The 26,509-nt window shown below is 38.3% G+C and overlaps 1 protein-coding gene across 1 annotated transcript; it reads left to right on the top strand.

Annotated features, from left to right (window-relative positions):
* Positions 1–66: 66 nt before the first annotated feature.
* On the top strand, positions 67–23,651 carry Ogfod1 (2-oxoglutarate and iron dependent oxygenase domain containing 1). The gene is made up of 13 exons (XM_026395682.2): positions 67–265; positions 1,970–2,115; positions 4,529–4,575; positions 9,228–9,328; positions 12,336–12,452; positions 13,051–13,142; positions 13,351–13,479; positions 13,936–14,049; positions 15,487–15,566; positions 15,857–16,164; positions 19,752–19,874; positions 20,391–20,449; positions 20,995–23,651. Exons 1-13 carry the CDS (start codon positions 112–114, stop codon positions 21,154–21,156), a joined length of 1,632 nt encoding a protein of 543 aa, XP_026251467.2. The 5' UTR covers positions 67–111; the 3' UTR covers positions 21,157–23,651.
* The last annotated feature ends 2,858 nt before the right edge of the window (positions 23,652–26,509 follow it).

Genomic DNA, 26,509 nt, shown 5'->3' on the forward strand with positions numbered 1-26,509 from the left:
GATGCCTCCCATTGGGTAGCGCTGGGAAATCGCGGGGGCATTCTGGGAATTGTAGTTTCCGGAACGAAGTAGCCACTTCATCGGTGTGGCGTGGTTCGTATACCTAGTGAGATGAGTGGAAAGCGGCCCGCGGAACCCGGCCCGGCTTGGGTGGGGAAGAAGGGAAAAAAGGAGGTGATAGCACAGTTTTCCGATGCTGTCACGGAGGAAACCTTGAAAAAGCAGGTGGCTGAGGCCTGGAGCCGTAGGACACCGTTCAATCACGGTAACCGGGTGCTATGAGGGAGGAGCCCCCGCGCAAGGGTCTGGAAGCCTGGGGAAAAGCTCTGGGACTGGAGCCGGGCCCCAGGGGAAAAGGTGTTTGGATGACTTTGGTCACCTCCGACCCTCCTGCCTCAACTGCTGCTCCCTTTCATTTTAAAATTAGTCTGAAGTGAGAAATCTGAGAAGAAAAAATGTAGGCCGGAGAGTGTCGGGAAGTAGACGCACCAATTGATAGATTTCTGAAATCCGAGATTACGAAGTTAGAATTTTTACTGATGGTGCGTCGTTGGGCAATGGATTTAATCTTTTTTAAGCTTTAGTTTATATATATATATATATATATATATATATATATATATATATATATATATATATATATATAATATAGATTAATAGTATTTATCTCGGAAAGATGTTGAATGGCAATGATAGATGCATGCACGCATCAGTAAATGTTTCCCTGAGTAAGGGCCAATAAATATTTGGACAGATGTTCAAGTGGCTTTCGTGATGTTTCTGGCAAGCGTTATGCTCAATCATCCCATGATAATTTAGCCAGAGCGTTTGCTGTTAGCTGTCAGAGAGCAAACACCTGAGCGCACTTGTTTTGTCGAGTCGGCTGTATGACCTAAGAAATAAACGTGTCTTGACCAAGGGAAGGATCACTTGAATATTTCTCAAGGGATTCCACCCTCAGCTTCAAGTTATACTTTATAGGATACGAGCTCTTCATGAATTTTCTTCCAAGGTTCACCATATTTTTTTGTTTCAGTTGTTAAAATGCTTTGAAGAGGTAAATCCTGGGTGTTTGGGATACTGAGAAGAAAGTGAACCGCATAGTATTCAAAGTGCAGGGTTTGGACACTGGCAGACTTCTCAATTCCCTCATCTGTAAGATAGGGGTAGTGATATCTACCCCACACATTAAAGTTAAATGAAATAATAATGCATGAACAGCACCACTGAACCAGGCACCTGGTAGGAGGTGGTGGTGGTTAGTTTTAGAGGAATAGTGATCTAGCCTTCCAGAGGTAGTGGGTGCAATGTTGGGATAGAAATCAAAAAATCAAAAGTTATGCCTGAACTGCTTTATTTTTAAAAGTATGTAATAACTTCCTCCCATAGTAAACTAAGGGAAGAAATGGCAGAGTTGAAGAGAAATTACCAGCCAGTGTTGCTCTTGTTTTTCTATTGTAATTTTAGATTTGGGAGGAAAGAATTAAGAATCTAAAATACATTCAATAATCATTAAACTGAAAAACTAAAATTTAAAAAAAGCAGGAACTTTGATTTAATGATGTCACCTATGCTCATCTTAAGGACTAGTATTTTAAGCAGCATTTAGTCAGGCATAGTGGCACAGGCCTATAATCCCAGTGATTGGGAGGCTGAGGAAGGAGGATTGCAAGTTCCAAGCCAACCTCAGCAACTTAGCAAGACCCTGTTTAAAAGTGAAAAAAAAAAAAAAAATGGCTGGGGATGTGCCTTGGTGGTTAAGCACCCCGGGTTTAATTCCTGGTACCAAAAGAAAAGAAAGAGCAGAGCTTCCGATTCTTTCCTCCCCACCCCCAAATATTAGATATTAGGCATTGGGTCCCCTAAAATTCATGACCGACATCCCCTTTTGTATTCTCCTTGTTGTGTTACTTTGGGGTCAAAAACACAAAAGGAAATAAAGCCATAGATAATATTTTCCTTCCTACAGAAGCCATTGCCATGGACATGGACCCCTTTCTACACTGCGTGATCCCAAACTTCATCCAAAACCAAGACTTCTTGGAAGGGCTTCAGAAGGAACTTTTGAACTTGGACTTTCATGAAAAGTATAATGATTTATATAAGTTCCAGCAGGTATTTATTGCCCAGTCACATTCGTTCTTCCACCTCAGAAATTTATTGTCTATAAAACCATTTAATACCTTTAAGACTCAAGGTTTTAGATCGAGTTTGCCTTGGTGGGGTGGTGCCAGGAGAAGTCCTTAGCGTTCTGTTGTTCAAAACATTCCTTCATTTAATGTAGCCTACTGAGTGTTAACTATGTATTAGGTGCTATAATCATAAGGGAGATTTTGACTTTGCCTGCTCTAGAAAACATTAAAGTCTGAAATAATAGGGGTGATGATGACAAAGGTAGTCAAGAATAGTCTAGCAATACATTTTGCCAATAAGGAAGTTCGTTATAAACAAAGGCACAAATTACATATTTGAGAGTGGTATAGTGAAGGGAGTTATGCATTAAAAGTTAATAACCATTTAAAATTTTGAGTTTATGTCCTTGTTTTAGGTGGGCTTCATATGTTGTAATATACCCTGCATTACACCCTGTCCAGTTAAATCCATTCCATTTTGATGGGCAATTTAATTTAGCAGAAAAGACTATCTCGAAATCAAGATTTTCTTCTACTCTTAAAAGATTCAGCCCAGACTAGCATAGAAATATGTCATTGGTTTTCTCAGTTTGGGAGATATATTTCAGTACAGGGAATATATCACTTTGGATATCCTTTAGAAAGCCTCATGACATCAGGGCCAAAATGTTAAAAAAAATACAGATAAGAAAAATGAAGAATTGTTTTCTATGCGATTTCCTTTTGATTTTATCTGGGATAAAAGTAAATAATGGGTTTCTATCCTTTTTATCATTTTACACTAGAACTGATTGTCTGGTCAGCTGGCAGTATCCTGCCCTAACTCAATCTATCTTTGGACCTCATACATGTGATTGAATCAACCAAGCTAAATATAGGAAAACAGTGAGACTCTTAAATCAGAAAACCTAATGAAAATTAATCTTTTGTCTATAGTAAGATTATACAGGTTAATGAAAACCCAGTTATCTGCCTTTATAAGCCCTAATACTTATAAAACTGAACTCCTGATCTCTGCCTGCGTCTGCTCCATTTTCCCATCTCAGTTGATCACCAACTTGATCTTTCTAGTATTTCAAGCCAAAAATGAGTCATCTTTGATTCCTTTCTCACCCCTCATATCCATTCCATCAGGGAAATTTTTCTGTCTATACCTTCAAAATATATTCAGAGTAAAAAAAAACCCTTTTTACCATTTTCACTGCCAGTAGCCAACACCTGATCCAACCTGTCCTTGTCTCTTACCAGGATTATTCTACTAATGTGTTAATCGGTCTCCTACCTCATTTATTTATACAATATCAGCTATTGTGTTCTTTTGCAATGCAAACTGGCCCTAGACATTGAAAAATATATGTTCACAAAAACTTGTTCACAAATGTTCATAAGTCGCATTACTTATAATAACTGAAAAGGGGAAAACTCAGCTGTCCATCAACTGGTAAATGGATAAACAATAGTTTGTTCATTCCATGGAATTTTATTCAGCTATAAAAAGGGATCCACTGCTGCAACGTGGGTGAACCTTGAAAACATTTGCTAAGCGAAAGAAGCCAGACACTAAAGGCTGTAAATTCCACTTCTTTAAAATATCTAGAATAGGAAAGTATATCTACAGGGGCGGGAAATGGTTTTAGTGTAGTGATTTCTAGGAGCTAGGATAGGAGAAAATGGGGAGTGACTTCCTGATGGGTATAGGATTTCATTTTTGAGTGTCAAATTCTGGACCTAGCATTGATGGTTACTGTACATCATTAATACATATGCTGAAACCAGTTGGTTTACACACTTTCAAATGGTTAAAATGCTAAGTTTTATGTGAATTTTAACTGAAAATAAGTCATGTAAATGGAATCGCATTATTTCTTTGCTTTAAAACTCCAGTGGTTCCTCATTTCTTTGAATAAAAGCCAAATGACATAGACCAGCTCCAAGGACCCCTTTACCTCTTTGATCTCAACTACTACTGCTCTTTCCTTGCTGTGTTCTAATCCACAGTATCCTTGCAGCATCTTAGAATTGACTTTGCCTCACCTCACTGAAGCCTGCTCTTGTCCCATTATTTATCATTGCAAACCCCTCCTGGCTTTCAGCACTCCCCACTCCTCTTTCCCAGCTTTATACCAATCATGTGCCCTTTTTTACATTGTCTGTCTACCTCAACAAACATGAACTTCTCTATGAAAACTACTTATTTATTGAATGAATGAGGTATAGTCAGGCCAAGTAACTTGCCCAAGTCAGAATTGCCAGATGAAAGGGCTATGTTAGTCTGGTTTCAGAATCCAGGCTCTTAGCCATGATGCTCTACTGCCAGATTCTCACTAAACTGCTCTTCTCCTTGTGTCTAATATATTATAACAAAAAAATCCTTGTCTTTTTCTTTCATGATCAAGTCTGATGATTTGAAGAAGAGAAAAGAACCTCATATCTCAGCAGTAAGGTAAACAAATAATCATGTTTGTTGGGTGCCAAATATGTGTGAGGCAGAGTAGCAGGTGCTTTAAATGTTATGTCAGATAGTCTTTGTTGACATTTATTATCCCATTTTGTATAGTAGGAAACAGACTCTGAGTAATTAAACAGCTTCTTCAAGTCTCCCCAGCTAAAATTGAGAGATACAAACTCAAGCCTATATTTTAAAGCTCAAGTTCTTGGGGGGTGAGCGGTGTGCGCATACACAGCACATGGGGTCTTGGGGGCCACTGGGATTGAGCCCCGGGTTTTTTTTTGTTTGTTTGTTTTGGTTTTTTACATTAGTTGTCAATGGACCTTTTTTATTTATTTATTTTATTGATACGTGGTGCCGAGACTCGAATCCAGTGCCTCACACATGCTAGGCAATCACTCTGCCACTGAGCCACAACCCCATCCCCCATTGGTTTTTATATGCTAGAAAAACACTCTACCTCTGAGCACACCTGTAGCCCAAGGCCCAAATTCTTAATAAGTGTTTCACTTTGTTAGTAACTGGAGATACCATTTTTTTCACACTGTAAATTGTGAAGTACTGAAAACAAAACCCCCGTTGTTGACAGGACTATAAATACCTTCATACACTGCTGCAGTCTTTTTTTAAAAGATGGTTTGGAAAGATGCATCAAAACCTTTAAAAGTATTCATATCTTTTTGCAGAGTAATTCTAGTTATAGGAACTTATTGCAGAATAATTAAGGATATGCTTAAAGACTACGTATAAGATTATTATATTCTTCATTATAGTAAAAACTCATAGATTTAAGTAGTTACTTGCAGAAATAAGGTTACGAAACAAAGTAAAAACTATATAGTCATTAAATATGTGTATGAATCATAACATGGGATAATATAGAACTATATACACATGTATACATAGATATAAGGATATGTGTGCATTTACCTATTTATTTATTTTAGTTTTTACATTTTAGCATCTCTGAGATCCAGTGATTTGCATAATCACTGTTTTGCCCTAGTTTAATTGGCAACATTTTTTCTTAGGGATATATACAATAATACTTCTTAAAATCAAAGCTGTCTTAGATTCATTGAAATGCATTTTTGGGGGCTGGGGTTGTAGCTCAGTGGTAGAGCATTTGCCTACATATGTGAAGCACTAGGTTTGATCCTCGGCACCACATAAAAAATAAATAAATAAAACAAAGGATATTGTGTCCATCTACAACTAAAAAAATAAATAAATAAAAAGAAATGCATTTTTTACCTTGGCCTACTAGGGATTGAACCCAGGAGTTCTGTACCATTGAGCTATATTCCCTGGTCCCATTTGTTTTTTATTTTGAGACAGGATCTCACTGAGCTGCCTAGGCTGGCCTTGAATTTACAGTTCTTCTGCCTCAGCCTTCAGAGCAGCTAGGATTACAGTCGTGTGCCAGTCCACTCAGCATGAGATATTTGTGTCAAGGGAAAAAAAAAAAAAAGTATATACAGTATGGTCTTGTATTTAAAAATAAGATGCACACATATACTTGGATATCCATGTGTACAAAATAAAAGAAGGATTACACAGCACATGGGGTCTAGGGGGGCCACTGGGATTTTGGGGGGGTTTTGGTTTTTGTTTGTTTGGGGTTTTTTTTGGGGGGGGGGAATCAGTGCTTTATCACTGAGCTGTATCCCCAGACCTTTTTTATTGTTTGTTGTTTGAGACAGGGTCTCACTAATTTGCTGATGCTGGCCTCAATCTTGTGATCCTCCTACCTCAGCGCCCCCTAGTCGCTGGGATTACAGTCATATAGTACCATACCTGGCTAGAATTTTTCAAATAAATTTTTGTTTTTCTTTTTTCACTTCTATAGGATTTTTTTTTTCCTGTATTGAGCACATGTTGCTTTATAATAGCTGTTTATCATCTATCTGGTATGAACCAGTTTTTTCTCATTCTCTTTTTACTCTGAAATACTTTCAAATGTGGCGGCAACCTATATAGGTTATTTCCTCTAACTCTTGGTTTGGGTTTTTGGGTTTTTTTCCTTTTTTGCACTACTGGGGATTGAATTCAGGAGTGCTCTATCACTGAGCTACATCACCAGCCCTTTTTTATTTTGAGACATGGTCTTGCTCTGTTGCTAAGGCTGGATCTCAAATGTGATGCTCCTGCTTTAGATTCCTGAATCCCTAGAATTTCAGAGGTGCATCACCATGTCCAGTCTGTTTCTCCTAAATCTTAAGGTATTGCTTACATGTTAACTGAAACACAGTGTTTCATATTTGTGTAGACTTTCCCCACCCTCAGAGCAAGACAGTCTCAATTTAAGGCATCATCTCATGAGTTCACAGCACCCTCTGGTAATTATTTAATCTGAGACTATAACATCCATAACTAAAGGTTAACAGCCAAGAATGAGAACCAGAATTCCTTGATCATTACTGAGAGTTGATCTTTTCATTCCCCATTTGGATTCTGGAACTTCTGTCATCAGTACTGACAGATGCTAATAATGACCATGAAGTAAGCCTGTCCCTATGACAAATTCATAGAGTATAAGAACCTTTTTTTTAAAATGAAAAATTTTTTTTGGTTGTAGATGGACACAACGACTTTATTTTTTATTTATTTATTTTTATGTGGTGCTGAGGATCAGAATCAGTGCCTCACCTGCACTACGTGAGCACTCTACCACTAAGCCACAACCCCGGCCCCTAGAAGAGCCTTTTATGGAATAAAGTTGTGGAAGTTTATGATACCAGTTAAAGAAAGATTTAAAGTTTTAATGATATTAGTTGTTTAAAGTATCAAGATTTTACAGAAATATTTATCACACAAATTGCTTGCAATCTCTGCCTACCCATTCTTTATAATTTACAGTGTCATTAAAAGTTACAGAACACTTGTGGTTGAACTAATAAGCACAATATTATATAGAATATTTTGGTTTAAGTAATATATAATATAAAATGGTATTTCATAATGAAATATTATTTAAATATCTACCTGGAGACTTGATATTTAGTTACGAACATTTGTGCATTTGAACTAGGGTACTCTAAAAAATATTAATGAGGTATCTTTATGTGCCTATTCAAACAAATATAAATCCTTTAAAAACGTTTTTAACTCATTAAGGTTAACATAATTTCACAGATGATTGGTCAAATAAGTCATAAATTGTATTAAAGAGATTTCTTTAGAGAACCAATTTAGCAAGAAAATGGAAGTGTTCACATATTTTACTGGTATCCTGCTAGCATCAGAACTTCAATGAAGGACTTTATTTATTATTGTACAGCTAGTATAGTACTCATTGTTAATGTGATTTGAAGTCATGATCTTCGACAGCAGTATTACCCAAATGTTCATTAAATGGTCTAGTATTAGTGTTTGTGATATTGCTGTTTATAACAGAAAATATGTGTGTGTGTGTGTGTGTGTGTGTGTGTGTGTGTGTGTATTTGGTACTGGGGAGTAAACCACAGGCCTTGTGCATGATAAGAAATATATATTTAATCTTAGTCCCCACTCCTGGCACCAAGCTCCAAAAACCTTTGGAAATTTGTTAAGATTAGTAAAGATGAATGGAGCTTCTTTTATTATTATTATTATTATTACAAACCCCTTTCAGCCATACTTGAGTTTATGTTGATGAGGTGACTTTTGAAAAGCCCAAAGGCTGAGGAGGGACTAGTTACCAAGGAAGCTAACTATGTGATGGTTCTATTGGAACTTTTAGCCCTGACCATCCCAGCCTCCCAAAGGAAAGAAGGGCTGGCAGATTGTTGGGTTAATCAGCAAAGTCTCCACAAAATTTTCCAATGGAAGAGTTTCAGTCTCCTGAAAACATGGAGGTGCTAAAAAGTGGTGTCCCTGCAGAGGACATGGAGCTCTCTGCCTCTTCCCCAGTACTTTGCTCTATGGATCTCTTCCATCTGGCTGTTCCTGAGTTGCATGCTTTATAATAAACTGATAATATAGTAAGTAAACTGTCTAAGAAATGGCCAACATTAAGGAAAATGTTGTAAGAACCTTTGATTTATAGCTACTTAGAAGCACTTGCGATTGGTATCTGAAGTTGCATGGCAGTCTCGTGGGACTCAGTCCTTAACCTGTGCTAACTTCTCGTAGGTAGTGTCAGAATTGAACTGAAATGTAGGATACATAGGTGGTTTCAGAGAATCAGTCAGTATGGGGAGAGAAACCAAATGTGTTTGGTGTTGGAAGTAAAATGTATAAAGGAAAAATAGTGAGGCTGAGTGTGGTATATACCAAAAAAAAAAAAAAAAAAATGGTTGAGTTTTCCATTTTACTGCTGAAAAACATGTCTGAAAATCAGTAATTTAGAATGCTGTGATAAGTTGATATGACAAAGGCCAAAGTGCTGCCATGGAAGGACATACTTTAAATTTAAGAGGAGGAAAATGAAATAAGACTTTGGAGAAAAATATGCTATAGTAGCTAGAGATTTATATTTATTTCTTTGGGAACATTAATCTTAAATTACACAAGTTTAAACTGAAAAACATTCTCAGAATGTCTTGAATGAAATAAGAGTGAATTTCTTTAATAAAATGTGATCTCCAAGAAAGAAGAGTTGTGGCACAGATCCAGTTAGAACCCACACTCTGACATAACAAGTTATTTTTTGTTTTTACTTCTAGGAAACTTCTATTTGAAGATTTCCGGACCTGGCTTTCTGACATTTCTAAAATTGACCTGGAATCAACCATTGACATGTCCTGTGCTAAATATGAATTTACTGGTAAGGAAGATAAAACCCTGATGTCTATAAGATTTAAAGGCTTTAATTCCACCATGATAGAAAGATAGCACTAGTACCAAAATACTAGCCTAAATATCCCTATATAACATCAGGATTTTCCTAAGGACCCAGCTCATATACAGAAATAGCCACCCTGTTGGAGGGGATGAGACAGCTGTTCTCTTTGGAAATATGATAAAAGCTATTGACCATTTTTTCAAGGGAAAAAATGCTCATAATGCACATATACACTAACCTTGCAGGCAGTATCATGAGATTCAAAGATAATTAATAGTATAAATTCTGTTCTAAGAGTTCCTAAGAAACAGTCATCTCCCTTAGTGCCATTTCTCTTTATTTCAAATTCAAATGTGAATGCCATGACAGTCCCTGTCACCTCCGTACTCCTTCTCATGAGAGAGATTCATTGTCACCAGTTTGAAAACTGCATTCTTCCAGTTCTCTTTTCAGGACACATAAATGTATTTTTTAATATAAGTTTAGCTTTTAATGTAGAAGGAGAAGTATTTTCTTTTTTTTTTTTTAATGTTATTGTATTTTTTATACCTTTATTTATTTATTTTTATGTGGTATTGAGGATTGAACCCAGTGCCCCACACATGCCAGGCAAGCACTCTACCACTGAGCTATAACTGCAGCCCTAGGAAAAGTATTTTCTTATTGTTTGTTTTTAACTTAGTTATACATATGAAAAGCCATGTCGTATAACAAAATTTTATTTATTAATTAATTGATTCCTTTTATGGTACTAGTATCAAACCCAGGACCTCACATATGCTAAGCAAGTGCTCTGCCAATGAGCTATATAGCTCCAGCCCTTTTCTTTTTGAGACATGGTCTTGCTACATTGCCCCATGTTGGCCTTGAACTTTATGTACTCCTAACTTGGCCTCCCAGGTAGCTAGTACTACAGGTGTGTGCCACTCTCTGCCTGGCCATTTATATTAAATATATTTTTTTCTTTTTATTTTCTAGTAATTTCAAAATTATAGAAAAGTAGCAAGTGTAGTTCAAATCATTTGTTTCCTGTTTTACTTGAAAGTAGATCATAGTCATGGACATCCATAACCCCTGAATACTTCAGTAATTTCTGTAACAAGTATGTTCTCCAACATAGTAATAACCCATCAAAATCAGGAAATTAACATTTGTACATTATTCTCATCTAATCTGCAGGCCACATTTACATTTCATCATTTGGTCCTTGGTAGCAAAAGAATCCAGTCAAGGATTGCACATAGTGCTTCCTCATGTGTCTTTTCAGGCTCCCTCAGTCTAGAACAGTAGTTCTCAGTCATTCCTGGACTCTCCAAATCTTGAAGCTTTTGAAGATTTACAGATGAGTTATTTTGTTAATATTCCTCAATTCAAATTGGTCTTTGAAGTTTCCTCAGGATTGGATTCAGTATGAGCAGCTTAGGCAGGAATATTATTAATGTTGCTGTGTTATCTTCACTGTATCCTACAGTGGTACACAGTTTCTGTGTGTCACATTATTAGTGATATTAACTTTGATTACTTAATTAGGTTTGCTAAGAATAGGTTAGTCCACTATTCTTTTTTCCCTTCATCAGTATGTATTTTGTGGAGAAATACTTTAAGATTAGGTAATTATCTCTTTTCTCACTGAACTTTGATTCACTCTTTTAGTGGTGTCTTGCTAAATTATTGCAGCAAAGGTTGCCAAATGTTGATTTTATAATATAATTATTTCTTCTGTTTATTAGCTGTCATTTTACTGTAAAGAAAATCTTTCTCCCCACTTTTAATCATTTAATCATGTTGATATGGATTATGTAATGGGTTGTTATCAGTTACTATTATTGTATTGATGCTTATATCATCCTTGATCAAGGAGTGTATCTTCAAACTGACTTCTGTCTCCTTTCCTTAGTCCCATCATGCTTTTATTTTTTAATTTCTGCAGAGCAAGATTTTCCCATGCTTATATTACTGATGCCTAGGTCCTAGAACAACTTAGGGTCAGCCATTATTCCAAAGAGCCTTGGTTCCTTTTAGTGAAGAATGATACTTAAAAACTAAGCTCTAGGCTCTAAGTGTCCTTGCCACTATGGTGCACTATTCCCAGACCCTTTTATCAGAAAGAGGTAGCCCATACTTGTATACATATCAAGATACATATGGATGCATAAACATACATTTACATTTGTAAGTTTTTCTGTACCTATGTAAGTCTATACAGATATAAGAGACTGAATTTACATTGATCCTCCAGTTTGAATTGAACATCCCAGGGTTCCTTCTAAATTTCTTTCCCGTATTTGTAATTCCCTTCTTCCACAGTGAGAAACCTGGTTTCCATTATCTTTAATACATTTATTTATTGGAACAATCATTCCATGTTTATATGATCTCAGTCCCGTGAAGCCTTCTCTCCCCATCTCATTCCACATAGATACCTACCTTGCTAAGGCTAAAAGCCCATCAGATGGCAAATGTAGCTTAAGGAGTTAACAGGAACCGGTACTAAAAGATCTTTATAAAGTATTCTTTAAAATAGCCAAGTAATAGAAACAACTTAGTTAACAAATAGGAAACCAATTAAAAGGGAAGGGAAGTAAATCTATATATAATTCATATAGAATAATTGTGCAGCCATTAAAAGTGATGTCAGATCTGTATGTTGATGTGGAAAGATTCTTGCCATGTAATAAAAAATGTAGGCCTCAAACAACCACTGTAGGAGAACATTATTTTTTTAAAGTAAATGCATACATATAAGAAAAATACTGGAAGAATACATATAAAAATATTGTATGTGCACTTTTCAGTATAGAGTTTCTGTGTTGGCAGTTTTATTTTTATACTTACAAAAGAAGAAGAAATGTCATTTTAAAGGCAGGGGACATTTAAAACTGGAGCTGGCATTAAAGATGAATATCAGAAGGACTGATCGTTGATGCATAGTAAAGTGGCAGCAGCTCATTGTCTGCAAGAATCTGAGGTGTGCATTCAACTATTGCAGATGCCCTGCTCTGCCATGATGATGAGCTGGAGGGGCGTCGAATTGCCTTCATTCTGTACCTTGTTCCTTCCTGGGATAGGAGCTTGGGAGGCACCCTAGACCTATACAACGTTGATGGTAAGTTAAGTTTGTGTTCATCACTGCCACTGACCACCTCTGAATTAATCCCTGTTGATTAAGCACCACCATTCTTATATACACTGTGTGTCCTCCCTAAAGGGCGTGGAAGCTATTCATTATAGTGACTGCCTCAGGAGGAATTGAAGCCAGCCCTGACAACCACCTCTTGAAATTATACTTAAAGTGAGCATTACTCTGAAAGTTAATTAGAATTGATTTAAGGTGAGAAATAGCTTCTGCTTCTGATACTGACTGTGGAAAGGTAGAAAGCATACAAAGCCACCTGTAGTTGGTCTGCATGATAGGAAGTCAGGGATTTTTTTGAATGATTGACACCAGAGGTTGACACTAGGAGAATTTTCAGAACCTCCCCCAGCCCTTATCAATGGCAGATGTGTGATACAGTAAGAATACATGTCACCTAGCAGAACTAGCAAGTATGAGTGAAACAGATGAAGGGGTTAATCTTTCAGGATCTGAAGAGTTTTATAAATCTAAATACCTTAGAAATTTGAGGATTGTCAAGAGACGAGGCAGCCTGGGGATGGTTAATGATAATGAACCACCTTTGTGGATGTGTTCTCTCCTGGCGCAGAACACTTTCAACCGAAGCAGATTGTCAAGTCTCTTATCCCTTCATGGAACAAACTGGTTTTCTTTGAAGTGTCGCCAGTATCCTTTCACCAGGTAAAGATCGTAAGCCACAAATTACATAGAGTACTAAGGATCATGCTTTTCTGTCATCTACTATCTAAATGTGACAGCTTCCTGTTGGGCTTATTATCTGACCAGGTTGTTTTAGTACCTAGCTTGAAGGAGCCTCAGATTAATGTGCCTTAGCTGATGCCCTCTTTCTTCATCTTTGTGTTGATGTGCTGCTGTCTTGTCCTTTCAGGTGTCTGAAGTTCTCTCTGAAGAAAAGTCACGTTTGTCTATAAGTGGCTGGTTTCATGGTCCTTCCCTGACCAGGCCTCCCAACTACTTTGAACCCCTCATTCCTCGGAACCCTCACATCCCCCAAGATGTAAGGATAAATTATTGGAATTCTTATCTTTGAGCTATAGTATTTTATTTGTTTTTCTGATTTTAAGATGAGCTATTTTTGATAATGAAACTAGATTTTGAGCTTGCCCTTTCCACTTTTAAAATTTTAAATAATTTTTTGTAGTGTTTTTTTAAACCTAGGGCATTATATATGCTAGGCAGGCACTCTTATCACTGAACTACATCCCGAGGTCTTTTTATTTTATTTTCAGACAGTGTCTCACTAATTTGTCCAAGTTGGCCTTGAACTTGGGATACTCCTCCCTCAGCCTCCCAAGTAGCTGGGATTACAAGTGTGTACCACTGTGCCTAGCTGTTTAATAGGAGAAACTTATAAAGTGAGGATTTGCATATATCTTACTAATGTGAAATAATGTAAAAACAAATGCTGCAGTAATAATTAAATCATCTTTTGCATGTGTGATTTCTGTAAAAGCATGAAATTTTATATGAGTGGATCAACCCTACGTACCTTGACATGGATTACCAAGCTCAGATTCAAGAGGAATTTGAAGAACGGTCTGAAATTCTCCTGAAGGAGTTTCTTAAGGTAGGTCAGGCACTGAGCTACATCCTCACCCCTTTTTTGGTCTTGAGACGGGATATTGCTAAATTGCCCAGGCTGGCCTCAAACTTGTGATCTTTCTGCCTCAGCCTTCTGAATAGGTAGGATTATAGGCATATACAACTGCACCTGGCCCTGTTCTGTATATCTTGTTTGGTATACAGTCTTACTTGAATGGGTGAATAGACAGAATTCAAAATGTTAAACATTGGTATCAGTCGTATGTCTGGTAGGTTGAGTCTCCCAGTTCCCTATCCTTAATGGTCCAAAAACACAAAACTTCTACGTTGAAAGGGAGTTGTGTCTAGTTGCCTTTCTATTCATTTGACGAATATGGTGCTTATTATTGTTTTATAATAGATTACTAATTATAGTTGATTTACACCTACTATTGAGTGTTTGACAATGATGAGGCAGATCTGAAGTCAGAAAACTGATCATGTTCTGACTCTAGTTTTACTAACCTGAGCAAATCACTAAATCTGTGTATCTGTTTTATCATTAATTATACTGGGATAATACCTGCCATGTGTTTCTTGCAGAGTTACTGTGAGGGCCGCATGAGATAACCTGTTGGTGAGGTGCTTCACAGTTGACCATGAGTCCCATGGAGTTAGACTTCCAAAAGGAGCTTCTCCTCTATGAAAAGGAGAAGAGAGATTTTACATTCTCTCACACATAGCTTTCTCTCAATTTTCTCTGTTTCTTTCCTTCTCTCTCTCTCAGATTGTTATAGATGACTTTAGAATGTTATAGAATTTGAAAATTATAGTAAATAAATTTGCTTAACCCTATTTAATTGAGCTTACTTAAACCATGCTGTCCTTTATCTTTTACATATTTATAACTGTTAAGAAGCCATAGGAAATTGCATTAAACAAATAAATTCAAAGCTTCTTGTGATTGTTTCAGTAGATTAATGAGTTTCTTGTAGTGTACTTGATTTTTTTTTTTTTTTTTTTTTTTTTTTTTTGTACCAGGGATTGAACTCAGGGGCACTCAATCACTGAGCCACATCCCCAGCCCTATTTTGTATTTTATTTAGAGACAGGGTCTCACTGAGTTGCTTAGCGTCTCGCATTTGCTGAGGCTGGCTTTGAACTCGTGATCCTCATGCAACAGCCTTGAGAGTTGGTGGGACTATAGGTGTGTCCAATGCTAATTGCTCCTGGTTTTGTTTTTGGGGTTTTTTTTTTGCAGGAGATTACCAAGAAGTGAACTCACGGACACTTGACTACTGAGCCACATCCCCACCCCTATTTTGTATTCTATTTAGAGAAGGGTCTCACTGAATTGCTAAGCACCTTGCTGAGGCTAGCTTTGAACTTGCCATCTTCCTGCCTCAGCCTCCTGAGCCACTGAGGTTACAGGCCTATGCCACTGCACCTGGCATTCATTGCTTCTTTATTGCTTATTTTCCAGCCGGAGAAATTTGCAAAAGTCTGTGAGGCCTTGGAGCAAGGAGATGTGGAATGGAGTAGCCGTGGTCCCCCTAACAAAAGGTAGAACTCGTCCTCTGAGATTTTTGCATCTGCATTTAGCGCCTACTTTTTTTTGTCTGAACAGCTCACTTCCAACAATAGGACCTTAGCTTTAACAACCATTTGTTTCAAGGAGCATCCATTTTGTTAGGGACATCCAGATCTTAGCAAAATCTCGCCATTGTAGTAACTTTGTTTTAGTAACCTGTGCCAAGATTTAGGGGAAGAGGCACAAAGTTGATGATGACCTTTTATTCCATGAGTAATTTTACATGTGGAAATTGATGCAACTTGACATTATTGCTTTTCAGGTTTTATGAGAAAGCTGAGGAGAGTAAGCTCCCTGATGTACTGAAGGACTGTATGGAGTTATTTCGCTCGGAGGCACTGTTTTTGCTGCTCTCCAACTTCACAGGCCTGAAGCTTCACTTCTTGGCACCTTCAGAAGAGATTGAGGACCAAAAAGAGGGAGAAGCAGCCTGTGCTGCTGATAGCACTGAAGAAGGAACTAGCCAGAGCTCCTCTGAGCCCGAGAATAATCAGGCAGCCATTGGGAGCAACAGCCAGCAGAGCCATGAGCAGACAGACCCAGTGCCAGAAGACAACGAAGCAAAGAAAGGTGAGCTGCTGTTAGGATTTGTCCTTGTTTACCATTAACCATTTATCATTTATTCATTCAACAAATATTTTTTGAGCATCTGCTACTGTGAGCCCCATTTTAGGGGCTGGAAAACAAAATGGACAAGGACAAGATCTCTGTTTCTCTGGAGCTTACATTGCAGTAGGAAGGGACAGCGGTTAAATGTTTCTACACACAAGAAGTATGATAAGTGCTGTGCATAGCATTGTAATAGGGGCATATGATAAATGACTGAGCCCCTCCAGAAAAACCTCCCTGAGGAGCTGCCGTTTATTTAAGCTCAGATCTAAATTACAGGAAGAATCTGCAAGAAGAAATTCTAGGTAAGGGAACAGCTAGTGCATTGTATTAGGCTAAGAATAGTACACATGGTGGAGAAAATAGTATAAAGGGTGAAATAATCTTAGGCTATAGCTGCTACAATTGCTCTAAAACACATGAACATGAAGGAGAGGAAGGCTAGCAACTAATTTCTGCCAAGACCAAAAGTAGCCTAAGAAAACTTGCTTGAATTTGGACTGGTTTATAGAGGGAAATTATTATAAACAGAGGAACTTAAATCATCTACAAATAAGATGGAAAAGAAAGCAATACAGGCAGTAATGCTTCTTTGGAAATTTTGGAACCATTAACCAAGCTACAAATTCAGCTTAGAGCTCTCAGCATCTGTTGACCATTTAGATTGGAAAATCCGTCACCCAGTCACTTTGCTCAGTCTTACATGCCTTGTTTCCACTTTGCTTCTTTCAAAGGACCCTGTGCAGCAAGTGGGCAGACCTGTGGAAACAAAATCATCTTTGTAAGATGCTAACCATGAGCAACAACACTCACTCTGTGGCCTCCCAGAACTGACTAACCAGGCACTTCAGTCACCATGGATATTTAGGAAAACTAGCCCTACATGGCCTTTTCTGTGCTACTCAATATACAGGACAACCTCTTTTTTCATAGATTAGTTTTCCTTGGTAATTGATACTGGCATCTATGCCTAGAACCTAAAAGGAATTTGGGTGAAGGTCAGTGAAGAATCAAGGATTAAAAAAAATCTTCTGTTCCTTTTTGCTTTCATTTTTATGGGGACCTGCAACTTAGAAAAAAAAAATCTGTATGAGAAATCAAAAGATTTATTTTGGTTTTTGAGCATCTATTGTATGTAAGGCCCTAGGCCAAAAATTAAGTAGGGAATATAAAAACGAATTAGAAAGATCAGTTTACAGAGTTTACCTGAACAAAGCTATAGTTTGTTTTTAAGTAAAAGGTGTAAAATTGCTTTGTGTATAATAGCAGCATTTTGGACATAGTTAGGGCATGACTAGTCAGATAACAAAAACCAATACAAACCTGGTAATTTTAAGGACATTTAAAATATAAAGACACATGTCAATTTCAGAATGTTGAAAACAAATAAATAAAGGGAAAATAATAATCACCTAAAGGTGGCTACTATTAACATTTGTAATATGTTCCAGTATTTTTTTTTTTTTTTTTTTTTTTTTGCTTTGTAGGCATGTACACATGTACAGGGTTTGTGTGTGTTTATAATGGGATTATACCATATATGTTGTTTTGTAATATTTTTTCACACATAGTATTTTATAATATACTCTTTCTTATATCTTTCCTTTTTTTTTTTTTTTTTTGGTACTGGAGATTGAACCCAGGGGCATTTATCACTGAGCTACACCCCCATTCTTTTTTATTTTTTGTTTTGAGAAAGTGTCTCACTGAGTTGCTGAGGGTCTCACTGAATTGCAGAGACTGGACTCAAACCTGAGATCTTCCTGCCTCAGCCTCCGAGTCTGTAGTTCATTTTAAGAATGCACAGCTAAAAGTTTTGAAAACCACTGTTATAATTTTTAATGACTACAAGGTATTTCATCACATGAACTTAACCAGTCCTGTGTAGTTATTCAGATTGTTTCTAGTTCTTCACTATTGTAATTTCTTAAAATAACTTCTTAAAAGTGCACATTGTTTAGTGCAGTGGGCATAACTTGGGAAACTGAATCAGGAAGATTGCAAGTTCGAGGGCAGCTGCAATATCTTAGTGAATTCCTGACTCAAAATAAAAATTAGGAAGAATGGAGATGTACCTCAGTGGTAGAGCACCTTTGGATTCAGTCTCCAGTATACCATGAAAAAAAAATGCAAGTGCTATGTCAAAACTGCTCAGAGTTTTAAATCAACTGGCGAACTGCACTCCCCCAAACTGAAATCATCCCTGCCCTCCCAGCAGCATTGTACATGACACTTCCCTTCTTCCTGGGAAACTAATTATGTGTTTTCTTTTCCACCTGTGCTTATTATGTTGGTGAAATGTATACCTTTCACTGATTAATAATGTGTGGTTGTAAAATTTCCCCCTTGTATTTATTACTTAGTTTTCTTTTATAATTGGGGGTTTTGTCATTTTCTTATTGGTTGTGAAAAAATGTTATGTATAGGAACCTTGTCCCTCTGTCCTGTTGTAATAGTTTGCTTTTTTAAGTTTTGTTCTACTTGTTTTAAACTTTTTTCCTTCATGCTGGGGCTTGAACCTAGGGCTTCTTGTGTACTGGGCAAATAAGCACTACACCACTGAACTCTACTCCCAGCCCACAAGTTTTATAAAATGTTTTAGTAATCAGATCTGTCTGCTTTTCATGGCTTCTGGGTTTTGTTTTGTTTTGTTTGTGTGTGTGTGTGTGTGTGGTGACATGTTTAGAAATCTCTTCCTTACTTCAAGAGAATATAAAGTAATTCTTAGGTTTTATTTATTTTGCATAATTCTTTACTTCATCTGAAATTTATTATAAAGAAATTGAAATTCAACCTCCCTCCCCAGCACCAGAGTTAGACCCAGTAATTTCTTGTCATTTGTAGGACTGGATGGTAAAACCATGCATTGGTGGCTTGTGCCTGTAATACCAGTTACTCAGAAAGCTGAGGCAATAAGATCAAAAGTTTAAGGTCAGCCTGAGCAATTTAGCAAGACCTTGTCTCAAAATTTGAAAAAAGGTAGCTCAGTGATAGAATAATCGGGTTTCAATTCCCAGTCCAAAAAAAAAATTATTTTTAATAAATAAAATTTAAAAGACTCGGGGTAGAGCTGGGGACATAGCTCAGTTGGTAGAGTGCTTGCCACACATGCACAAGGCCCTGGGTTCAATTCCCAGCATCACTAAAAAAAAAAAAAAACAAACAAGACTCAGGGTATATCTCAGTGATAAAGCACTGGCTTAGCATACACAAGGCCGTGAGCTCAATCCCCAGTACTGCATAAATTTTAACATTTATTTTTTTCAGTTGTAGGTGGACACAATGCCTTTATTTTATTTTTATGTATGCTGAAGATCAAGCCCAGTGCCTCATGCATGCTAGGCAAGCACTGTATCTCTGAGCCACAATCCAGCCCAAAGTTTTTTTAAAAATTAAAAAAATAACCAAATAGTGGAACAGTAGATCAGTTGAAGGTTTAGGGGAGTGGGTTCCTCTTAGTACCTTACATAATTTTCATTTCCTTACAATCTAACATTTATATCAGAGTTATTTTTAATATCTACTGGCCCTTCTTTTGTTTTTCTAAGAGTCAAGTGTCCCCATGTGCCAGGGAGAGCTGAGGCGTTGGAAGACTGGGCATTACACTTTAATCCACGACAACAACAAGACAGAGTTTGCCCTGGACCTGCTTTTCTACTGTGGCTGTGAAGGTAAGAGGGAGGAGGGAAAGCAGTGAGTGTTTCCTTAGATGGCAGCCTCCTGAGTGACCCTCTCCAGCCGAATAAATTCAAAAGTAGTTTGCTATGGTCAAGATCTCAGGTCACAGAATCTTAACAGTGCAGAAGGTTGTTGGGGGTCATGAATTACTATCTTTCATGTCAAAATGGATTCTATCTGTGACTGGAGAAGGGGGAGATGGACCTTGCCATAATTTTACTCCAGTAAATTGTGGACTTATTCTGGATTTGGCCCACAGCTTTTGATGCCCTTTAATTATCTCTTAATTTTCTTATTCAGTGTTGATCCAAGTAGGCCTGCATCCCAGTTCAGCTCTCTTGGGAAAGTAGTCATTTAGGGGAAAAGGGAACCCCTGAAAAACAGATGATAAACTCAAGCTCCCAAGTCTTAGAGCCGGTGACTGCTGAGTCCCAGATCCCTCACTTTTTAGCAGGTGATGTGACTCTTGCAGCAAGAGCTCTCTGAGTGTTATGTTTTCCCCTTGTCAGGCTGGGAGCCAGAATATGGTGGCTTTACCTCTTACATTGCCAAAGGTGAAGATGAAGAGGTAAGTTGTTTCTAATAGCAGACTCTCCTTTTCAGTTCTTGAGAAAGCTTTCCTTCTCCATTGACCTTATCTTTATGACCTCTGCAGTGTCTTTAGTTGATAAATCTTGCCTTGCGATGGTTCTAAGTTCTATAAGCAAATACTCAGCATGCAATAAAGATGCTAAGCATTTATTCTGAGAAATCCAGATTAAGAGGCTGTGGTACACTCCCTTGAGTCTTTCAGTATAGCTAGATGTAAATGATTCACACTGTTGTGTGACCATCACCACCATCCATATCAACCTAGACCTTGAGCTTAGAGTTATGTACTTGCATTTTGATTTCATTAGGTAGATTCTTTCTCGGTCTGTGCTGCTGGAATAGGGCCTGTTGGAAAATGCCTTGGCAACCAGAGAAAAGCTCATCTCCTAGTAAAGGGTCTTTCAAAGGACCCCCATCCCCAGCTTAGATACTTGATGTGGAAACCACGTGTCCATGGTGAACTGTTGAAGACTTGCGAATGTGCTCTGTGTTCTGATGTGGCTTTGTATTTGCCTATTTCAGCTGCTAACAGTGACTCCAGAAAACAATTCTGTGGCATTGATCTACAGAGATAGAGAGACTCTGAAATTTGTCAAGCATATTAACCACCGAAGCCTAGAACAAAAGAAAACCTTCCCAAACAGAACTGGTTTCTGGGACTTTTCATTTGTGTATTATGAATAACAGGACGGGGCAAAGCTGAACAAAAAAGTGACCACCACTACTGGAAAAGTGAGGCATGGAATGAAGGAAAGGTACATGGTGGCCTGTTTGCTAGTGGGTTGTACGGGGTCTCAAATCTGGGGCCTCATGCATGCCAGGCAAGTGCTCTACCACTGAGCCACATCCCCAGCCCATCTGCTAGTGTTTTAAAATGGTTTTTCCTTTAATAGGACTCATGATTTGTCCTCAAGACCTTGAGCTTAGAGCTATGTACTTGCATTTTGATTTCAAAAAGGTTTTTAATTTTGTTTCATGTTGAATTCTTCAATTTCACAGTGAGTGCTTCATTAATTTTTTTTCCAATTTCAGTGATGTTCATCATTCTTATTGTAAAATTATGTAACAAATTTAGTCACTTATTTAAGTGCGTTGCTCAGTGGGACTGAGTGCATTCACACTGTTGTGTAACCATCACCACCATCCATATCCCAAACCCTTCCATCTCCCCAAACTGAAACCCTGTACCCACTGAACAATAGCTCCCTGCTCTCCCATGCCCCACCCCCACCATTCTACTCTTCCTCTGTTAATATACTCTCATCCCTCAGAAGAGGAATCATGGAGCATTTGTCCTTTTGTGACTGCTTATTTCACTTAGCGAAGAGTCCTTGATACATCAGTGTTTCTTTTTTAACTCGCGTGATTGCAGCTTCCATGCTTCCCAGTTAAATCAGTCTAGAAATCACAAAAGCTTATTTCATGTTGAGTCCTCAAGTTCTGGTACAGTTTGAATCATTGCGCTTCCTGCGGCTGTCCACTGTGATTTACAGACCAGGGTGGACATAGATGGATAGTACTGCTTCCTTGGAAAAGGTCTAACCTAAAACCAAGCAAGACATGTCTGGCTGGTAAGAGGACAGGCTGCTTATTGCCATATGTAGTTACTTCCAGATACCCTCTGCCTTCCCACCTTGAGGTTGTGGCTTCTGTGTAATTATATGAGTCTAGCTTCACATGTGGCTTTCATTTTCCTACAGTATTAGGTACTGTAGAACTAGTTGTCTGTTTTTTCTTTTTAAGAGATCCAGTGCTCAAAGCTACATGGGAATGTCAAGAGCTTGTCCATTTTACATTTTTCCTCAGCTGCTCCAGCGGGCTCTATCATAACTCCTTCTGGTGTGGTTTTTTTGTGTTTTTTTTTTTGGGGGGGGGTGTGTGCACTGATGGATGAAAGAAGCTGTTCTAACTCCATCTCTAGTGTGTCCCTCTATTTCCTTTCTCTTTTTCCATCTATTTCTTACTGTTGCAGTAGTTTTTAGTGTCGGTTACAAACTAGTAGGAAAAGAACTGGACCTTTAAATGTCTCAACCACTTCTCTTTCATCTCCCGAGTACTAATTCTTTTCTGAAGTTTGCAATTAAGTTGATGGTTTCTTTTTCTTTTTTTTTTTTACATACCTAAATCAGTAAAACACATTTTATCACGTGTTTCCATTAAATGGGTATTTGAATTTTATACATGTAGTACTACTAGTTCTAAAACAATTTTATGTTATAAAACAAATCCTAGTTTTTAAATGAGATAAAAATGTCCAGAGTTCTAGTATTGTCTTCCCACACCCACAAAGTATGTGAACCATTTTACACACTATTTTAGAGACCACAATTCTTTAACCACAGCATAGTGATGTTCAAGTGGGATTGAAGATACTTTGGTACCAATAGCTAATTTTGAAGCTTGCCTTTTCTAAGTTCCTGGGGCCTGAAGGTCACCTGTACTATTACTGCTTTCACTCACTTGCTTTCTAGGGTATTTTCCTAAACAGGGAGGGTAAGGTTATAGTTAATACCTTCATTCAGTGGCTTAACCCCAGCAAGACCCAGGGAAAGGTGCTGGGTAGGTGAAACCCTATGTGTGCCAAGCTTGGGAAATGGTGTGAGGTTATGGCTGTCATTGCTGTCTAAGGCCACCCAACTTTTCCAGTTCTGGAGAGCTGGGTCTAAATCTCAGATAATACTCACATGTGAGAATGTGCTTATTAGTTTCTCCTTTTTTCTCCATGTGCTTATAGTCCACGCAACAGAATCTTTTACACTACAGAAACAGATTTGGGTGTTTAAGGGAAGAGAATCCCTAAGGGCCTAATGTTGCTGTCAGTTCCTGCATCTACAAAGTTCAGGACTGTCGAGGAGAAGGTAATTTGCAGATTGCTTCTCTGTCCTGAGAATGTGGTAATTAAGAAGCAGCTTTCCTCAATAGTCAGGCATTTCATGATGATGTTCAGTCAACGACAGACTGATGGCAGACTGACAGACGATGGCAGTCCCCTAGATTATAACGGACATGACAGATTGCTAATGCCTAGTGAAACCATCACCTCTGTTGCAAAGCATTCCTCACATCTAGTGATGCTGCTGTAAACAAGCCTGTGTTGCCAATTGTATAAAAGCATACAGCACATGTATATGTACGGTATGTAATACTTAATGATAAATAAAGTGACTATTATTGTGTATTATATTTTTTAGCAATCATTACAGTGTGCTTATATCTAAAAAAAAAAAAAAAATCACCATAAAACAGTCCTCAGGTGGATCCTTGAGAAGGTATTCCAGAAGACATTGTCACTACATAGGATGACAACTCCATGTGTGTTGGTGCATTTCCTAGTGGGACAAGATGTGCAGGTGGAAGAGAGTGATAGTGATGATCGTAACCCAGTGTAGGTCTAGGCTAATATGTTTGTGTCTCAGTTGATTTTTTCAAAATTTAAGAAGTAAAAATTAATAGAAAGAATCTTATAGAATTAAGGATATAAGGAAAATACTTTCCTGGATGTGGTGGCACAGGTCTGTAATCCAGTTACTCAGGAGAGAAGCAGGAGTATCACAAGTTCAATGCCAGCCTCAGCAACTTAGTGAGACCCCTCTCTAAATAAAAAATTTTAAATAGGGCTCAGGTTATAGCTCAGTGGTAGAACACTGGGTTCAATCCCCAACACCACAAAAAGAAAACTACTTTTTATAGCTATATAAAAAGAAAAATAAAAAGTATTTTTAGGCCGGGCACAGTGGTGTAAGCCTGAATTCCAGCAGCTTGGGAGGCTGAGGCAGGAGGATCGTGAGCTCAAAGCCAGTCTCAGCAAAAGGGAGGTGCTAAGAGCAACTCTATGAGACCCTGTCTCCAAATAAAAATACAAAATAGGGCTGGGTATGTGGCTTAGTGGTTGAGTGCCCTGAGTTCAATCCCTGGTATCCCCCACCCAAAAAAGTACTTGTAACATGTTATACAAGTTTGTAGCCTAGAAGCACTAGGCTATACCATATAGCATAGGTGTGTCGTAGGCTAAATAAACCATGTAGGTTTGTCAAGTACACGGCATGATATTTGCACAACGAAGAAATTGCCTCAACTTATGACTACTTTTTTGATCCCCGTTATTTTTTAGGGCCTGGAGCCAATGTTGACAACTATTAAATAGCAAAAGAATTAAAACATGAACAACCTTTTTTTTTTTTTTTTTTGCAGTACTGGGGATTCAACTCAGGGCCCCACACATGCTCAGCAAGCACTCTGGCACTGCACTGTATCTCCAGCCCTTTTTCAAATTTCATTTTGAGACAGGATCTCACCAAGTTTCCCAGGCTGGCTTTGATCCTCCTGCCTCAGCCTCCTGAGTGACTGGGATTACAGATGTGCACCACCATGCCCAGAAAACTTGGGCTGTCTTTTACTGCTTTTTTTTTTTTTTTTTTTTTTTTTTTAGTTTTCAGCGGACACAACATCTTTGTCTTGTATGTGGTGCTGAGGATCAAACCCCGGGCCGCACGCATGCCAGGCGAGCGCGCTACCGCTTGAGCCACATCCCCAGCCCTCTTTTACTGCTTTCAAGTTAAACCTGTGATGTTCACCTCTATGATATATGGCATCTTTTTGTTAATTCTTTAATAGTGAACCTCCAATTCTTAGAACTCCCTTCAGTAAAGGAAGATTTTTTTCCCCAGAGGATAGCTTTGTTTTTTTCAGATTATATAATGAGGTTCATTGTAAAGAATTAAAACCACATGTAAAAATACAAAGTCAAGGTCACGTGGATGGTAATCCAGCTACTGGTAGCTTTGTAAGGTATCAATGAGGCCTTGCTGAGCCACACTTCCCAGAGTCCCTCCCTGTTTTCCCTCAGTGAGAGCCACAAACTGCCAGACTGAGGGCCAAATGAGGCAGCAGCCATTTAGCAGCTCACATGTCGTTACTCCCCCTGTTGGCAGGAGTCAGCATCCTTCAGCTCTGACGAAGGCTCTGCAGAATGCCCTGACCATCAAGGTCTGGGGCAACAAGGACTGACAGGCTTCAACCTGTCCTCCAGGGCTCCAGCTCCTGTCTGTGGGTTCCAGCTTGTTCTCTCCAACCTTACATCCTGACTACCTGCTCTGTGGGCTTCAGGCTGCAGCATCTGACAGAGAGCGAGCAACACTGCTTGCATCACCACCACCACCACCACCACCACCACCCCCCCCCCCCGCAGTTAAAGCTGAATCTCTTTTATATGTTAACTGTCATGGAAATTAAGAATATATTTATGAAGCTGTTTTTGTAAACATATTTGAATTTCTGTTAATAGGAAGAAAAATGTTTAAAGGTAATCCTGTAAATAATCAAATAACGGTCCCTAATTTTAAGGATGTAGAAAATAAAGCCTGGAAGAGAAAAGAGATCATTAAATTTTGAACCTGGCATGACTGCTACTCAGACTCCACTGAATGTGGTTGTTTATTCCCCACAAAATATCAGAAAAAAAAATCCAACCTGGGGCTACCTCTCCCAAACCTGTACCTCTCCATCCCCATTACATGCTTAACCCTACTAAAACTAACTGAGAAAGTATCCTGTTAAGAAGATCCTTCTGGGAGCAGATCCAGGGATGTGAATTGCAGGCACAGCCTGCCTGGACCAGGACAGCACAGTCTCTGATGAAAAACCAGTCCACACGGACAGTGGGAAAACAATTTTAGGAGAAGCAGAGTTCTGTACCAAATAAAAGAAGACTCAGGAGCCAGAGCATGTAGTATGGGCAGCGTCCATACAGGAGAGGCAAAATGCAAAACACCAGACAACAACAAGTATCTTGTATTTTAATTTCAAAGTGAAATTGGCAATAATTGATAATTTAGTTCTGTGATCACAGGACTCTGCATTGGCAGTTTTGAAACATTAATGACAACGTTGAAGATCATTTTTGTAAAGTACCTCTAAGGCTGCATAATAATTGTAAAGTTCCTGAGGCTCCTGATGGGCTTTCTTAGCACAGACAAGCCCACAGACAGCAGCAGCTGTGTCTCTGTGCTCAGCTTTGGCTTAACACTGGTGAGGATGA

The sequence above is a fragment of the Urocitellus parryii genome, chromosome 15 (genome assembly GCF_045843805.1).
Source record: "Urocitellus parryii isolate mUroPar1 chromosome 15, mUroPar1.hap1, whole genome shotgun sequence".
Taxonomy (NCBI): Eukaryota; Metazoa; Chordata; class Mammalia; order Rodentia; family Sciuridae; genus Urocitellus; species Urocitellus parryii.